Below are 17,725 nucleotides of genomic sequence, written 5' to 3'. Positions count from 1 at the left end.
AAATATTGGCACCTGGAGGGGCATTCAAAAGTCATTGGCCCAAATTTGAATTGTAACTATCACATCAGAAATAATTTCTCTAGACATAGCTTTGTGAAAACAAATTTATCATTAGTTCCAAAAGTTGTTTCAGAATTACTTGAATTTCCTAAATGATAACCCGCTTATGGTAGGACTACAAAATAATAGCACTCCAATTCTAATCATATTAGAAAGTGTCGAACGAAAGAGAAATAATTTTGGTTGTCATTTGATCAAGGAACCTGATATTAGGTTAAAATTTTTAAAATAATATAAGAGACATTATAAGCTGATTTTCTGGTATGAATATGATAGACATAATAATGTTTCTATCTATCGGATTATAAGTTGATTTAGGATGAGGTGTTATGTATACACAGATCAGAGATAATAATAGCTGGATATTAGGTGAAATTTAGAGGCATAGAGACGGGGGGTTTCATATGAGTTTTGGGTGAATAAAGTTTATAATCCAAGGCGATAAGTTGTTGAAAATGAAAGCCTTCAAAGAAAGACAAAATTTACCATTCCGAAATCCCATGTGTTTGTAGCAGTACATATGAAAATTTAATCCCTTATTATAATGTAAATTGAAGGGTGAGTCTACAGTCTTATGGATCAAGAACCTGATATCATTGTACATTTTTTATAATTATTGAGTAGATTCTAAGCTGATTTGTCTAGGATAAGTAAAATTCATGACTTAAGGTTGGATATTGTACGAGCTAATAGATATTGAGTGGAGTGAATATAAGGTGATATGTATACACATAACTGAGATATTAGTAAAGGAAAATTGAATGAAATACAGAAGCTTAGAGATTGAAGATAGATGAATAATGTTCTCAACAGTTTGGTCATGAGCTTTAGGTGTTCACCTAAATCCTATTGTCTCCATGTAGGTATACCCAACAAGAGAACTTTATTGAAAATAAGGATTCAAACTCCCGGTGTAAGAACTTTTGTCAAACCCCTATGCTCTGCTAGAATTAGGAGTGTTCCTGATTGAGCACCCCGAAGAAGATCTCCATGGTCTAGCTAAAGTCACCAAAGATTTCATGAGGATCTTAAGATGTGGTCTTAGGTCAGCCCACACTTGAGTTCCTTTGTTTGTTTGAAATATGTTATTTTATTGCGATATTAATCATAAAAATTACCAAATCCCCTTCCCAGAGTAAGAAAACTAGCATTCTCAATGATTTATGCTCATACACATAAATTTGTACAAAAAGGAAAAAAATACCCCATTCTTGCAGGATAAAGAGGTAAAGGCGTTTCCAAAAAACTGAGTTAGGGAAACAATGACAGTTGTAATTCTTAATTAAAGGGGGGGGGTTTGATCCAAGTATTACAACTGATCTAGGATTATTAACTACAGCAGAAAGGCCACCATGTTTCCTTTCACAAGTTAATATTCAATCTGACTACTTGTTCATATATGTAGTAATAAATTACCATCATGTAAACAATTCAGAAACATACTTCTAAGTAAAACATTTCTGGATAAGCAGTAATTAGGTATACACAACTATAGTGCATAGGAGTGGACGTATGGTATTGTCATCCCCAGACCAAAAAACCATCCCATCAGGAGCCTCAGAAAACTGACAAGACAGAAATTCGTCTGCCCGATACGGACATGACGATACTTTCATTCTTTGACGAATAAAACATCCTGTCCACATGCGTTGGATGGCGGACAAATGCACCAGATTTCCAATTAATCATTTTTTCTCGAATTTTATAATTTCTATGAATCAAAACATCTACCATTTTCCATTTTCGATGTCAAACAGAAGTGGGGTGTCACGGGCACACCATATCACAACGGGAGGTTCCCAAACGGGATGGTTTCGGACAACCCAAACAAAATGGGACATTGGCCAGGATGAAAACTAGTCTGAACCGTCAGACCGTCGTCATCTCGGCTGATAGTGAACTTAGGGAATGACACGTCCGGGATGGAGGGCAATCCGTCACATGTCCAAGGATTTTGGAAAAATCCGTCACGTTCGCGTCACCATCATGGTTTGCGGTGTCCCCGTCATGTCACTGTCACTGGACGGCATCACCGTCACATGTGATGGAAAAAACAACCATGCGGAGAAGAGAGAATTGGAGGGGCATATCTCCAATTATCTTTGGACGACATCCTTTTGAGCGCACAAATTAACGCAGGGACTTTTCTGCAAAATGCCAAGAAATCGAGTTAGTGACACCACGTGGCGAAATCTCGGCCGTTGAAAAGCTGAAATCTAATGATGTTTAAGCTTTTTTGGTCATTTTTAAAAATCCCTCATCTGTGACGGCCGTCCCGTCACGTCACTAATCCGAGACCCTCCATCACAGTCACGGCCCCCTAATTTCGTCACCGTCATTGTCACGTCATACGTCACGTTGCCGTCACCGTGACGTGTGACGTGACGGATGGCAGCTGCCGTTCCCTAAGTGCACTATATACACAATTTTACCTCAACCAAGTCCCTTTTGGGTTGATGTTTTATTGATCCTAGTGAAATTCAATGGAAAAAATAGAAAATGGCTAAATACAAAAAAAAAACTTGAAAAATCTTCAAAAATCAAGAACTATTTAAAAGGCCAAGGAGAGAAGTAAACACGAGGACAGATAACGTGATATAGGGAGGGAGGGGAGGAGAGCTCGAGCTCTCCAATGGCCATGGCGACGCTCGTTCTCCCGCTGGCTCTCTCCACTTTGAAGTCCCGCGGCGTGGCGAACTTCGGCTTCTGTCTCTCTGAGAGACGGATTCACAGCAGCTGCCTTCGCCGGCCATTTGGTCGACGATGCCGCGCTCTGCTGCCAAGCAGAAGAGGAATCAAGGCCATGAGCATCTCCGCCGACACTCGTACTCTATCCAGGGACTCGAAGTCTGAGGGTGCGCCCTCCGTGCTCACATTCCAGCAGGCCATTCAGCGGCTTCAGGTTCGGCGTCTGTAATTTTCATTTTTTGATTGTTATGTCTGTCCAAGAGTCCGTCTCGGTTTGGTTTCTTTGATCTTTGCTTCTGGGTTGGTATAATTCTTCTCCAAACGTGCCGTGGGAGCTGGAATTGTGGGAACTTGTGTGGAGTTTGATGAAAATAAGCTAGTAATCTTAGGGGCATTATTCGAGATTGGCATGGAAGAGTCTCTTGAGCAGAAACTCTCTAGTTTTTAAGTTTGTGATTAGTAATATGAGGAATTATGCTGGTGAAAAATCGTATCAGGCGTTGTTTTGAAATTCTGATCGAAATTTTCTGATGGTCTTCGTTTTGGAATTTGGCCGAAGTTGAAGCGAAGGAAGATTTTCTAGCTGAATGAGTGAATGGATGGCTGCATAAATGGAACTAGTTTGTACAGTTCACCTTACTGGGGAGGGTTCTGGCTGATCGCGTGAGAGGAGAATGAGTGATCAGTTCCACCCACCAAACAAGCGATGGAGGCAGAGGAAGCCCATATTCATTGTGGGCTACTCAATACTATGTCGTCCATAATGTATGAGAACACAAGCTGCCGGAACAAGCACAATGCCTGGGTCGTGCATGGCCTACCGGTCAAAGCTGAAAATCTTGTTCGGGGAGGTAAAACTGTGATGGAATGAAATCAGTGTGCAGGGAAATCAACTGTTATTTCCCTTTAAAGAATCTTCAGATTGACGAGCCAATATGCACCCCCAAGACGCGAAAGTCAATTAGGCCTGAGTATGATAATATGAGGAGCCAGATACTGCAAAGATCTTCAAGAATCCTCAGATTGGCTTCTGGTGCTTATGTCTCACAGTGATCTATGCCACATGATTGGGTGTATCCCTTTGCCACTAATCGAGCTTTATGTCACTCACAGAACCATCGGCATTATATTTCACCCCATCTGAATCCAACTATTCGTTTATCACATGGTTTTTCAACTATGTCTGACACATCACTTTTATCAAGAGCCTCCGTTTCTGTGTCCATTGCCGGCCGGTAACCTATTGCACTTAGAAAAGGAAAAAAGACTTGCACTCTGACTCCCCAATATCCCATATCAAATGACGTTATTTATGACCACCTGACCACTGGATCTCAATATAATACAGTCCTTCACATTCTTCAGTTGAGGCTTCACTATCACCTGGCTCTAACTCTGGGATAAGTGCAGGATCTCATGTTTCCAAAGGTAACCCTTCTCCTTCGCAGGTTATGGTTCATCTCCATCATACTCTTCAGGTTCACCATCTCCACCACCTGTTCTGGCAATCAGTGCACTTTCTGTTGCTCCCTCTGTAACACCTGGGCTGGCAATTGGCACTCTCAGATCTCCTCTGCATGAAGTTGTTTTATGCATGGTAACAAGTAGAGATTCTTCTGAGCTTAGAGATTCTGAATAAATCTCGTGTTCACTGAATGTAACATCGAGAGACAAAATGTTTCTTTGTGGGTGCATGGTAACACTTATATCCTATTTGAGTTGCAGAGTACCCAATGAAGATACATAAACTCTTATAACCAAAGACACTTTATATGGCCAAAAGATATGTGTTACGGTACAGACACTTTATGGTCTTATGAATGAACTTGTCTCTTGGACTGCGCATATAAACAAAAACAGTAACCGAACAAGACACCATTGAAGGAAAGAATTGTGATGCCAAATTAATTGGACTATTTTCCTCTCCGCAGCACCATTTTTCTGTGGTGAATTAACACAAGATGATTTATGAATGACAGGCCCACAGTTAAAAGAGGTCAAAATTGTGTTATTTAAAAAGTCCTTGAAGGTGTTTACTCTGGTACAATATTTATACGACTAAATTTATCAGGAAAATATGTTCCAGAAGGTCAATCAAGGATTATAAGAGTTTCCTCAAGGAAGGTTGTTGGGGAAGAGAAGAAGAAGATAATAACATAACTTGAACAGAGTACATGTAAGGGTATATGTACCCTAAGAGGGAGAGAGGATAATAGGGCTAATGGGCTTATAGAATAGGGCCCATTAGCCCATGAGGGATAGTCTATCACTAACACCCCCCCGCAAGCGAAGTATGGATATCTTCCATACCGAGCTTGGAGACGGCACGTTGAAGAAGAGGGCGGGAGAGTCCCTTGGTAAGGACGTCCGCTGCCTGGTCGACGGATGCAACAAAGTCCAGGTCAAAGATCCCTTCGTCAACTCGCTCCTTGAAGAAGTAGCGGTTGCGCTCCATGTGCTTGATACGGCCCTGTTGTCCAGGGTTCTTGGCCAACGCGATCGTCGACTTGTTGTCGCAGAAGAAGTGAATCGGGCCAGCATACTCCACGCGAAGATCGTGAAGGATGCCGTAGATCCACTGGCCTCAGAGGCCCCATCGGCGAGTGCGCGTACTCGCTTCGCGCTAGAGCGGGAGACTTTGTCCTGCTTGCTACTTTTCCAGCTGACGAGACTGCCAAAAACAAACGTGCAGTAGCCCGTGGTAGACCGATGATCCACAACGGAGCCGGCAAAGTCAGCATCAGTGTAGACTTTCACTGTCCGGTCAGTGCTGCGAGGGAAGAGCAGGCCCTTTCCGGGGCAGCCATTTAGGTACGCAAGGACCCGGTGGGCGGCCTGATGGTGAATCTCCCGTGGGGAGTGCATAAACTGACTGAGCAGGTTGACGGCGAAGGCGATGTCAGGCCGAGTGTGCGTCAAGTAGAGGAGCTTCCCCACCAACTGCTGATACCGGTGGGAATTCGTCAGCGGCGAATTCTCCCCTTTGCCCAACTTCACGTTGGGATCAATGGGAGTGCTCACCGGCGCACAATCAGTCATCCCTGTCAGTGCCAGTAAGTCGACGGCGTATTTCTGCTGCGAGACGAAGATCCCACGGGGGGAGTAGGCTACCCCAAGGCCAAGGAAGTAGCGAAGAAGGCCGAGGGCCTTGATCTCAAACTCCTTAGCCAAGGCAGTGCTGAGGCGGACAGCTTCGGCAGCATCAGATCCCGTGATAAGGATGTCCTCGACGTACACGGCAAGAATAGAGACACCGGTTGGGCGGTGACGGAAGAAGAGAGAGGCATCTCCATTGCTCTGAGTGTACCCTTCGGTCTTTAGAACAGAGGAGAACCTCCCAAACCACATGCGCGGGGACTGCTTGAGTCCATAGAGGGACTTCCGCAGTCGGCACACGTGACCGGGGGGCCGAGTGAGCAGCCCGGGGGTTGCTGCATGTACACCTCCTTCGTCAAGTCGCCGTGCAAGAAGGCGTTCTTGACGTCGAACTGGCGGATAGCCCAGTGGAAGTGCGCTGCAAGCACCAGAAGAAGCCGGACAGTCTCCATCTTCGCCACGGGAGAGAACGTCTCGAAGTAGTCCATGCCATAGGACTGAGTGAACCCCCGAGCCACAAGCCAAGACTTGAGGCATTCGAGAGTACCGTCCGCATGATGCTTCTTGGCATGAATCCACTTGCAGTCCACTACCCTCTTGCCCGGAGGTAGTGGAACGACGTCCCACGTGTGGTTCTTGAGGAGAGACTGCATCTCCTCGTCCATTGCCGCTTTCCAATGGGGAGAAGCGATAGCATCGGCTAAGCGTCGAGGAACGAGATCCGACTCGATGCGGGTGAGGAACAACCGGTAGGGAGGACTCAGCCGGTCAAAGGAGAGGTAATGAGAGAGAGGGTAGAGGGGGGCCTTAGTGCACTGACAGACCCCTTTCCGTAGAGCCATAGGCCACCCCAACTGATCGTCACCATCGACAGGAGAAGGAGCGGAAGCAATGGGGGACTCCCCGGGAGGAGCAGTAGACGACACACCGGGAGTCGGAGGAGACTCACCGGAGGGTGAGGGTAGACCGGGAGGGGGGGGTGACGAGGGTTGGTCACCGAGAGAGGAGGGTGACGCACCGGGGGTTGACAAGGATGGGGGGCCGGAAGGAGGAACGGAGACCAATGGGAGAGGGAGAGCTGCCGAAGGGGGAAGGGCAGGTAACGAAGAAGAGGTAGAGGACACGTCCAAGGACCCTCAGGAGGAAGTGAGGAAGAGGAATCAAGGGGAGAAAGATCTGGAAGTGAGGAGGGTGGAGTGGGAGTGGTGGACTCCACGATCGGACTTGGCCCCAAGGGGGGGGCCGAGGGAGCCTCATCCAGCGGAAGGCGTGATGAGGTAGAGTAGTCCCCAAAATAGGGTTCATGCTCGGCAAAGGTGACGTTTGCCGAGATGAAGAACCGCCGAGAAGGCGGATGATAGCTCCGGTACCCTTTTTGGAGGGAAGAGTAACCCACAAACACACACCGGACTGCGCGTGCATCAAACTTCGTGCGTGTGGGAGAAGTATCATGGACGTAGGTGGTGCAGCCGAAGATACGAGGCAAGATTCCCGTCCGCAAAGAAGCATTCGGGAATGCCACAGTCATCCGGTCCAAGGGGCTGGAGAACTCCAGGAGTGGGGTGGGGATACGGTTAACGAGGTGAGTACTCGTCAAAACCGCCTCTCCCCAATAACGCCCCGGTGCCTTGGAGTCCAACAGCAATGTCCGCGCCGCCGAGGTAACATAGCCGATGCGACGTTCAGCCATGCCATTCTGCTCGGGCGTGGCCACACAAGAGGACTCGTGGAGGATGCCCCGGTCGGCAAAGAAGGAGGCGAGGTCAGCGTTGAAGAAGTCCCGGGCATTGTCGGAATGAAAACGCTGGATGCCTCGACCAAACTGTGTCTGTACCATGGCGCAAAAGTGTCGAACATTCTGCGCAACCTCCGACTTCGCAGTCAGGAGGTAGACCCATGTATAGCGGGTAGCTTCGTCCACAAAGAGTAGAAAGTAGCGGTGCCCTTTCAGACTGATCTGCGGGGCCGGCCCCCAAACATCACTGTGAACTCGGAACAGCGGGGTCGATGTGTGAGACGAGGATGAAGCAAAGGAGGATCTGCGGTGCTTGGCTAACTGACAAGGTTCACAAAGTATAGTCTTAAGGTCCACGCCCGAACACGAGGGAAAAAGACGCTGTAAAGTGGAGAAAGGTGGGTGTCCAAGTCGCTGATGCTCCATCAGAAGGCGTCCTCGACGCTGCTCAGCCACCGAGTGAAGAGTCCGGTGCACCATGAAGCACTGGGAGCGGCCTCCATCGTCCAGCATCGGCAGTCCGTTTTCCCGCCTAATCGATGTAGTCCGGCCCACCTTGTCAGACAGAAACATGCCGTCAGGTTGTAGGTGGAAGGAGCAGGAGATAGCATCAACTAAGCGCTGCGGAGACATAAGCACGGTCCGCAGGTTAGGGACATGGAGAATGTTGTAGACCACACCAAGGCCGTCCACATAGACTGCCCCGATTCCGGCCACACGAAGACGTCCACCCCCGGCCGTGAGGACAGTGCGGCCACCACGATGCCGCTCATATGATACAAACCCGGCATTGCTGGGGGTCATGTGTTCGGTAGCCCCCGAATTAAGGACCCAAGTCGTATCGGAGACGACAGGTGAGTGGAAGGCCGTATGGCCACAGTACCATGCATCTGAAGATGAAGGAGTGGAAGATGCACCAAAGCCGCCGAAGTAGGCCGTGGACGGATTTTGCAGGGCAGCCATCTGGTCACAGAGGCGGGCCAAATCTGCCTGAAGCTGGTCCATGGTCACTGCGGAGGGGCTGGCGGAGGAGGAATCAGAATGGGCCACCATGGCCTTGCCTTCTGCGGCCTCTTTCTTCTTTCGCCAGTCATTCAGGCGCTTCTTGCACTTGTTCTTCCCGTGGCCTGGTTTGCCGCAATACGAGCAAATCGTCGTCCCAGCTGGAGGAGCGGCGGAGGTGGGCGTAGGGAGGATCGACGGTGCCTTGCCACCTGAAGAGAGGGCAGAAAGTAGTGCGGTCGACTCACCCGGGGGGCCGGAGGAGGGAGTCCCATGGAGGAGGAAGTGGCTTTCCTCTTCTTGAAGCTCCTTCACCAACTCCTCGAGGGCAGGAGGACCTTCCTTGCGGTGCAAGGCACGACGACGTACGTCATCATACTCGCGGTTCAGGCCGCTGAGGAAGCCCATGATCCACAGAAGAAGCACATTCTGGAACGTCTTGGACGTCGGATCGTCGGGCGGTAGGTAGTAATCCACTTCATCCCACATCTTCTTGTGGGCAAGTGCATATTCAGAGATCGTCAATGACCTCTGACGGAGATTGCTGGCCTGACTTGCAAGGGAATAAAGACGCCACCAGTCGCTTTCCAGGCCACAGAAGGAGCGCACCTGATCCCAGAAGCCTTTCACCGTTTTCTGATGCAGAAGACGGTCGCGGAAATCTGGAGCCAAGGTGTACACATACATCCAGCCGAGGATGAACTGGTCCTCAACATCCCACGCTGCATAATGTGGGTGATCGACGGTAAGGGGGTCTTCAGTGCAATGCTTGAAGAGCTGGCGCGCCTTCAAGGTGGTCTCGACGAAGCGCATCCACGGGAGTAGATTCGGGCCCCGTAAGAGTGTCGTCTCCGGGACCGACGGAAGCGGATGAGCCACCTTGTAGGACAGTGGCTTCTCCAGGAAGTCGGTCTCGGTGAACGGCATGGTGCCGCTACGGCGCTGCTACGGCAGTGCTGCGGCTGCAGCTGCTGTGCGTGCGCGGCGGCTGCGGGCTGCGGCTGCTGTGCGTGCGCGGCGGCTGCGGGTTGCGGCTGCTGTGCGTGCGCGGCGGCTGCGGGCTGCGGCTGCTGTGCGTGCGCGGCGGCTGTGGGCTGCGGCTGCTGTGCGTGCGCGGCGGCTGCGGGCTGCGGCTGCTGTGCGTGCGCGGCGGCTGCGGGCTGTGGCTGCTGTGCGTGCGCGGCGGCTGTGGGCTGCGGTGGCTGCGGGCTGCGGCTGCTGTGCGAGCACGGCGGCTGCGGGTGGGCGATGTCAAACCCTAGGGAAGGAGCTCTGGAGCTCTGATACCATGTTGGGGAAGAGAAGAAGAAGATAATAACATAACTTGAACAGAGTACATGTAAGGGTATATGTACCCTAAGAGGGAGAGAGGATAATAGGGCTAATGGGCTTATAGAATAGGGCCCATTAGCCCATGAGGGATAGTCTATCACTAACAAAGGTCTAATGATCGCACAATGAGGAAATGTTCTTCATACATGAGAACCAAACCGATGTAGTTAGAATTCGAGGCAAGAAGACACGGTAGGGAGAAAAAAACTGGAAATATATTCCCCAATAGTTCAAAAGATGGATGTCCTATTTGACAATAAAACAGTTTCACTTGCTTCACCAGTAAAAGTTTGTTCTTGGTGGAGTCGCCTTGACTTACTGCCACCATCCCAGCAGTGTGACCATCTGTCCACAACAAGCCATGGCTCTCCTCAAATAATCAAATCCTTCAGTTCAACTTCTTGTCAAACACAAAACGACATCAGAGTTCCATGTCTGTGATATGATACCGGGCCGTTGTTATGCTAGACTGGGGCCCGGTAAGTCATCCAAGCCATTCTACCGGCCCAATTAGGCCCAAACCGTTGGGCGTCTTCCCCGTATGTACGTATGGGAAAAAAAGAAGGGGGGAAGGAAAAAGAAATCCCATCGTAAGCCACTCTACCTTTCCCTGAATTCTCTCTTACCTCTGACTCCCTGCTCTCTCTCGTTCTGACCCTACCTCCTCTTGTTTCCCATCCTCTCACATCTCTCCCAGGCATCGCAGTTCTGTCCCGTGGAATCGAAGCTGTTGCTCCAAGGGAAGGCGATCAACCACGCCAGAGTTGCGAGCTCTTATCTCTCTCTCGTCCCCCCCTTTCAATCCTATCATATCGAACAATTCTTGGAGACAGTTACATTTTTCAAGAAGTGTCAACAAACGTTCAAGATCAATCTTTCATTTCGTTAAATTGCATAGATATGTTCAAGAACGTATCAGTCAGAGTAAAATATTCATCTTTCACAAATCTCTAGGGGAAATAAGTTGCGCCTTGATCTTAGGGACATGGTCAATATTTTGTAAGTTTCTAAGCCACTAATAGGAAAATCTCCAATCCCAGCCGCTCGAAGTGTCTCCCTCCTGCAGTAATCACCCTTTAATTGCCAAAGAGGGGAGAAGCCTCACAAACTAAAATTCACATCAGAAGAACATGAAGAACTAAACACTGCAGAATCCTTACTGAAGCACACCATGGAGAAGCTGGATGTGCCAGCTGTATTGCACATACTCCTTGGCTTCTCAAGTTCTTCCTTCAGGTTCTTGTGTTCAGTTGAGTTGGTGGAGCATTTCCTGTTTGCAGATGTGAGATCATTACTTAGACCACTATTGGATCACACCCTAATTGTATAGGTGACCAATGAGGCAGATGGGCTGTCCACTTATTTCAAGGTAGACAAATCATGGTTACATGATATGAATTTTGATCTAGGTTCGTATTGGAAGGAGAGTAGAGGGCGAGGCAAGGAAGAAGTTCCCGGGGTAGGAGATTCGAAACGGGAATGATAGGAGGGCTCAAACAGAGGAGGCAGGGATCGACCAGGGACTAGCTGGCTGAAGATCCGGTGAGACGATCACAAGGATAAGGAATCGTTGGACCGTCAAGGGGACAGGACCGAGACAAGGAGGATTGAGATAGCGAGCCAAGAGGCCAATCTTAACTTCAGTCTTGACTACCCTCCTCAAGGGAGGGCTACACATATTTATAAGAAAAGGAAGCAATCTACCTTACACATGAGATGCTCCTAGTGGGCTAAAATGCCTAAGATACCCTTGGGGATAGAGGATCGTATCATTACAAGAAGCCAATTTCAAGGAGGTGGAGTGAATGTGGACTACATAGATTAGATTCTGGTCAGTCACAGAGATGCTCGCCATCAGAATAAATGGGCTGAGAGAACTCTTGATGGTATATCAGAAGCAAGTTCAGGAAGACAGGAAGAGGAGGAAAAGTGAAGCCTTATCTAAGGGTAAAACAACTCGACGATTAGGGAAAAAGTGTGTGTCATATGATGTGCAGCGAGGCCTAGAGTGCAGCCTAAATGATCTCCCCATGAGGTCTCTCATAGAAGATTGCTCATGTGCAAGCATCTTTTTTAATTGGACGTTCTTTTCATTTCTAACGTCAGGCTAGCTCACTGGGCCCCCTTCTAAGTTGTTCTTATCATGCCCCATTTTTCTTAACTTGTTTGCCAAAATGTGCAGGAACTGTATGGCATATTATCCTTATTTTTAGGTTCATTACCCTAATTCATTGATAATCAGATAACTGATTGCAGACTTTAATTGGATGTTTAAATCTTGAACATTTTTTTTTTGAAAGAAAGGAAGGGGAGATCAGATAAAGTCGGTGAACCTTCTAAAAGGCCAGCGAGAGCCTTGCTTTTACACCATGCAGAGGTAAACCCGCAGCTGTTTGTACCACATCGCCCGTTCATGCTTCCTATTCGTTGAAGATTACTTCATTCATGAGCAGCCATAGTGCCCAGAGCACTGCAAAAGGTCGGACCCGGCCCTCTCGTCCCATAAGTGCTCCATTCTGTATAGAGTCCCAAAAGGCCTCCTTTGAGAAACATCCACCCCCGCGATTGGCTGACAAGCAGCCAAAAAAGAGGTGAACGCAATTTTCATCATTTGTGCACATAGCACACTGCGCCGAAGCTTTTGGGAGCCATCTCTTTTGAACGACTTTCGTCACTAGTCTTCGTCAATGGAGCATCCAACAGAAAAAAAATCACTTTAAGGGGGAACTCTTGTTGCAGTATGATGCGACATACGTGGAGGATCCTCAATTTATCCCCTATATGTTTGCAGCAGATCTTTGCATAAGCATCTCGGACAGAGAAGGATCTGCCAATCCACTCCCACCCATCCTGTGTCCCGCCAGCAGGCGTAGGCGTATTAGGGTTTGTTGCATCCTCTTATAAACTTATACTCTTTAGTCAGTCGGGGTATTTGATACGAACGCCTGTCAATGGCAGACCCAGATGTTTCATGGGAAGCGAACGACTAGGTGTCCCCAAGGCTTTGAAACAGAGGGTTTCTTCCTCCTGCAATAACCCGAAACCAACAAAAGCTTATTTGGCGCGGTTATGGATATGTTTTTAGCCTCCTCCTCCCCCTCTATGAAAAACTTGGTAGCATCCACATATTGCAGAAGAGGATACCTTCCGGAAAACTGGGGGTCCGAAAACCTTGTAGCAGCCCATTGGAGCGAGCCTCTGTTGTGCTGATGCCAAGAGCATCCATGGTCAGGACAAAGAATAGCGGGGCTAGAGGGCATCATTGTCTAACCCCTCATCACGATTGAATCTAGCCTCCTTCGGGGTGTCCGTTCACCAGCACCGCAAAGAGTGGAATGTAATACATCTGTTTGTCCAACCCAACCATTCGGCTGGAAAACCTCGGCACCACAAAAAGGCCCAGTCTAGGCAGTCGTATGCCTTTGCAAAATCCGCTTTCCACATGAACCCTCTTACTTTCAATCTTTTCCATGTGTTCAAGATTTCTGATGCAACGACTGCACCATCGATCAATTGCACCATCAATTGCCGTCCAGGAAGAAATGCAGATTGGAAAGGACCAACCAGGTTTCCCAAGATTTAAAACTTGAACTTTCATATAATAATAATTCAGACTGAAGTAGGACATTAATAACTTGCACTTTTGATATAATAATTAATGTTAACTTAAATAGGATGTTTTAATTTTTTTATTTATTCTGATATCCCTTAATGTGATACATATTTGAAATTTTTCATGGGATTCTGTTTTGTCTACAGTTATATCTCATCTGTCCCATATTGTGTGGAAGTGTCAAATTCCATTATGGATTCATATCCTTTTCCTGGATACTGATGAAATTAAGCGTGTTCATAGGAGTATTGGGCATCGGTTGGATGTGCTGTAATGCAGTGCAGCAATACAGAGGTAATAATTCATCAATCTATGTTTAGATTCGTTTCTATGTTTCATCCCTGTGCGATATTTTATTCTCCAATGGAATTTAAGTCCTTAGGTGGTTATAATTGCTTGAATGAAACATTATATATCTTCAACTATATTTTTTATCTGGGACATATGTTCTGTGATGTGTTGGCTAAAATCAGTCACTGCCCTGGCTTATTCCATAAATCTTTCTGATAATATATTTCCATATATATAATACTTTTAAAAATGTTCTTATATATTTCTGGAAACAAAAGTACTTCAGTTATTCTATATTATTTTTATCAAAATTTCCATTCATTGAGTGGCTAATGGATTTTTTCGTATCTTTTATTGACTAGGTTGGAGCTGGAACAATGAATCCTTTGACTTTCTTGAGGGTCTTGGGCCCAGAACCCTGGAATGTTGCGTAAGTTTGAAAGAGATGTTGCCATCATTAACATAATTTTTGTTTTCAAAAAAAAATCATTAACATAATTTAATTTAGATCTCCTGTATTCTCAGATGGATTTTTTTGGGCATTTCAGATGTTCGATTTTATTTCTTTTTACTATAATTTTTTTCATTTGTCCTTTTAAGAAGCCATATGCCTATTTATTGCTCCAAAATTTGTGGACCAATTTCTTGAAGGTATGTGGAGCCCAGCATTAGACCGGACGATAGTCGTTATGGTGACAATCCAAATAGATTGCAGCGCCATACTCAATTTCAGGTTCAAATAATCTGTATGCCTTTTCCAGATGCCGTCATGCTCCTCAAGTCCTCCAAATTATTTGCACTACTGTGATACACAATTTTGATGTCAAATTTCACACTTTCAGGTTATATTGAAGCCTGATCCGGGAAACTCACAGGACCTTTTTCTTCATAGTCTTTCTGCACTAGGTGGGGATTGTTTTGTGTTACAGATATCTTTGACTCTCTTTTTTATGACGGTGGTTTATATTCTTATAACACAGTTATCTTCCCGGTTTTGTTGAAATCTGTCTCAAAACATGAACCTATATTCCCTATGATGCTTCCGTGTTGTTTCATAGAGTCAACAACATTTTTTCATCTAATAGGCGCGGCTCCTGTCATCTAGTTCAATAACCAAGTATTTTCTTGATTTTGCTGCAACATGCAAATTGTAACAGGTTTATTAGAAATTCATGCACTCTAAATGGTCAAATACATCAAATCCTTGTTTATCTGTGTTACTCTCATGGTATATGGACACTGCGGATTCTTCTTAGGGAGAAGGCCATGTGTGCCCAGGAGTTGCTGGAAATATCTTTGTTCGCTCTCACCAGACTAATTTGAGGATTCCTCTTTACAAGCACCTAGCCAAATTAGAGGAGTACGGACTTTATGAGCTCTGATAAGTTTATTTTAGATTAGCTTTACGCAGGCTTATTCAAGTCGGCTTGGGTCTGAAATCTGATCTGCATTAACTCATCTGCATCCAAGAAATACATTTTGCCATCCTATCTCAAAAAGGGGTGTCTATGTAACAATTTTGATTCGATCCAATTCTATATAGTTGTAGATTTCATGTTCCTTGATCTGGGTACCACATATAATCTCACCATATGTACCCATCATTGAAGAGATCCTGAAGTATCTTGTATATTGAATTTATTAATTGGTGGCAAATTCTTTTTTTCTCGTACTTGCTTATCTCAGATCCCCAAGGTACCTTCAAGTTTTCCATAGAGTTTTAATATCCTTGCGTGACTTCAATTTTTTTTATCACTTTATTAGGTATTAATATTAACGACCACGACATTCGATTTGTTGAGGACAATTGGGAGAGTCCTGTAAGGCTGAACTCTGTTTCTAAAAACCTACGATAAAGATCCTTCCAACACTAAACTAATCTTTTTGACTTATCTTGATTCTATTGACTGAATTTGTCACAGGTATTAGGTGCTTGGGGACTGGGTTGGGAAGTCTGGATGGATGGGATGGAGATAACTCAATTTACCTACTTCCAGCAGGTATGATTATCTGATTTAATTTCGGGTTGATCACCTATTTTGGTTGATCTTCTTTTTCGTAAAGAGATGATTTTCTGATTAGTCTCAAAACTCTTGTTCTTGAGGACTCAGTGATCTAATTTTCTGTTTTATTGAAAGAAACCTTAGCATGTGTCCAACTTATTAATATGAACCTGGGGTTACCTTGTTAGGATTTGTTATCCTCCTCACTATAGCTGCAGTGCTTTATCTTTTTATGAAAAGAAGGGGCATTTATTTCCTCCTAATATTTATGTCAATTTGGTAAGCCTTCTTTCATATAATTCAGTTGTATCATTGATGCTATGTCAGCAAACTTATATTTTAGTCTTCCAACTTTCAGTTCTTGGTCTGGAAATTGTAATTCTGGACAAGCTTTGGGTCCCTGCGAATGATTCTTAGTTTGACATCTATGGTTAGTTGCCCCTAATTGTGCTTTTTTGAATCATGTAGTCTGGAAGTCTTCCATTGTTGCCAGTCTCTGTAGAAATTACGTATGGTCTGGAACGAATTCTTATGCTGCTTCAGGTGAGCAAACTTTCAATTTTTTTCATTGAATGATTGCTTAGGATATCAACAGAAATTTTCATTTCAAGATTTTTACAGGGGGTAGATCATTTCAAGAAAATTATGTACACGGACGGCATCACATACGGAGAACTTTTCCTTGAGAATGAGTAAGCATAGTCTCATATTTATTATGCTGCTTATGTTTAAAAAATAACATTTATTATGCTGCTTAACTCTTAGAATTTCTGATACTACTGCTGTGGACGTCAGATTAACTAATCCCCCAAATTCTGCCAAAAGTATAGAATATGTTGGACTTTGACATTGCACGAAAGGCTGTTTCTTTTTCAATCCCTGAAGGAGATGTTTCTCCACTAGTGTTATAAAATGTATTTTAAATGGAGTCGTTTCATGAATATGCGGCTTCTCATGATGTCATCCTCATTGATGAATCATTAGCTTTTAGTGAATTTGATTTCAGTTCTGTCAACATGTGCTTGTGCAGATTTTTTGCTTAGACAGCTGAGCAGAATGGAATTTCAGTACTGCCCTAAAAATGTTTCACTTGCTGTATTCATTTAGTTTTAGGTTACTCATTGGAAGGATGATGAAGGGAAACCATTCATTCTTTTTATGTTTTGATAAAAAATGACCAGTCACATGATGCCCTTACTCTTACAATTGGAAATCCTGGAGTTTTTTTCCTGGTTTTGAAGCATTAGATGTTTCATTTTAATATTAAATATCTGTAAAAGCTATGGTTTTAAGGGGCAGCAATTCTCTAATAGCATGAAGAACAAAAAATCCTTCATCCATAAATATAAGGAAAAAGAAAGAGAAAAGAAGTGAGCAAGAAAGTGAGGCTGATATGGGCGTCACACATATGAATTCTATAATACATGATGTCTGGTGTGATTGCATATCTTGTGCATGAATAGATGAAACAAGTAATGTTCGCTAAGGAATACTGTTAGTTAAGTGCTTATCCTCCTCTTGGGCCCTATTCTATAAGCCCTTTAGGAGCTCTTATTTCCTCTCTCTCATAGGGTATAAATACCCTAATGTAAGCCACTTACTTCCTTATGTCAATCTATCCTCTCATTTCTCAACCTCCATCGACCCTTCTTCTCCTCCAAACTCTCTAGGGTTTGTCATGGTATCAGAGCTCTAGGGCTCCTGATCTTCCCTCTCCTCTCTAGGGTTTTGACATCACCCTTTAGGGTTTGAGATCCCTTGATCTCACCCTCCCTCCCTCCTCACAGCCAGCCGCACAGCAGCAAGCCGCGCAGCAGCAAGCTGCCGCGCGACCAGCCCGTCGCACAGCAGCAAGCCGCCGCGCCGCCCGCGCAGCAGCCAGCACAGCCGCGCAGCAGCAAGCCG

The 17,725-nt window shown here is 45.6% G+C and overlaps 1 protein-coding gene across 1 annotated transcript in view; it reads left to right on the top strand.

The window, feature by feature from the left end:
- Positions 1 to 2,632: 2,632 nt before the first annotated feature.
- The window catches only part of EDD1 (glycine-tRNA ligase), a 66,909-nt gene continuing 51,816 nt past the window's right edge, over positions 2,633 to 17,725 (top strand). The window contains exons 1-9 of the mRNA XM_078585680.1: positions 2,633 to 2,962; positions 13,770 to 13,820; positions 14,180 to 14,247; positions 14,469 to 14,550; positions 14,660 to 14,723; positions 15,582 to 15,637; positions 15,740 to 15,817; positions 16,289 to 16,363; positions 16,442 to 16,512. Coding sequence (XP_078441806.1) covers positions 2,693 to 2,962; positions 13,770 to 13,820; positions 14,180 to 14,247; positions 14,469 to 14,550; positions 14,660 to 14,723; positions 15,582 to 15,637; positions 15,740 to 15,817; positions 16,289 to 16,363; positions 16,442 to 16,512 — 815 coding nt within the window. The 5' untranslated portion in view covers positions 2,633 to 2,692. The remainder of the gene's footprint in view (positions 2,963 to 13,769; positions 13,821 to 14,179; positions 14,248 to 14,468; positions 14,551 to 14,659; positions 14,724 to 15,581; positions 15,638 to 15,739; positions 15,818 to 16,288; positions 16,364 to 16,441; positions 16,513 to 17,725) is intronic.

The sequence above is a fragment of the Wolffia australiana genome, chromosome 14, assembly GCF_029677425.1.
Source record: "Wolffia australiana isolate 7733 chromosome 14, ASM2967742v1".
NCBI lineage: Eukaryota > Viridiplantae > Streptophyta > Magnoliopsida > Alismatales > Araceae > Wolffia > Wolffia australiana.
This window is presented reverse-complemented; position numbering and strand designations above follow the sequence as displayed.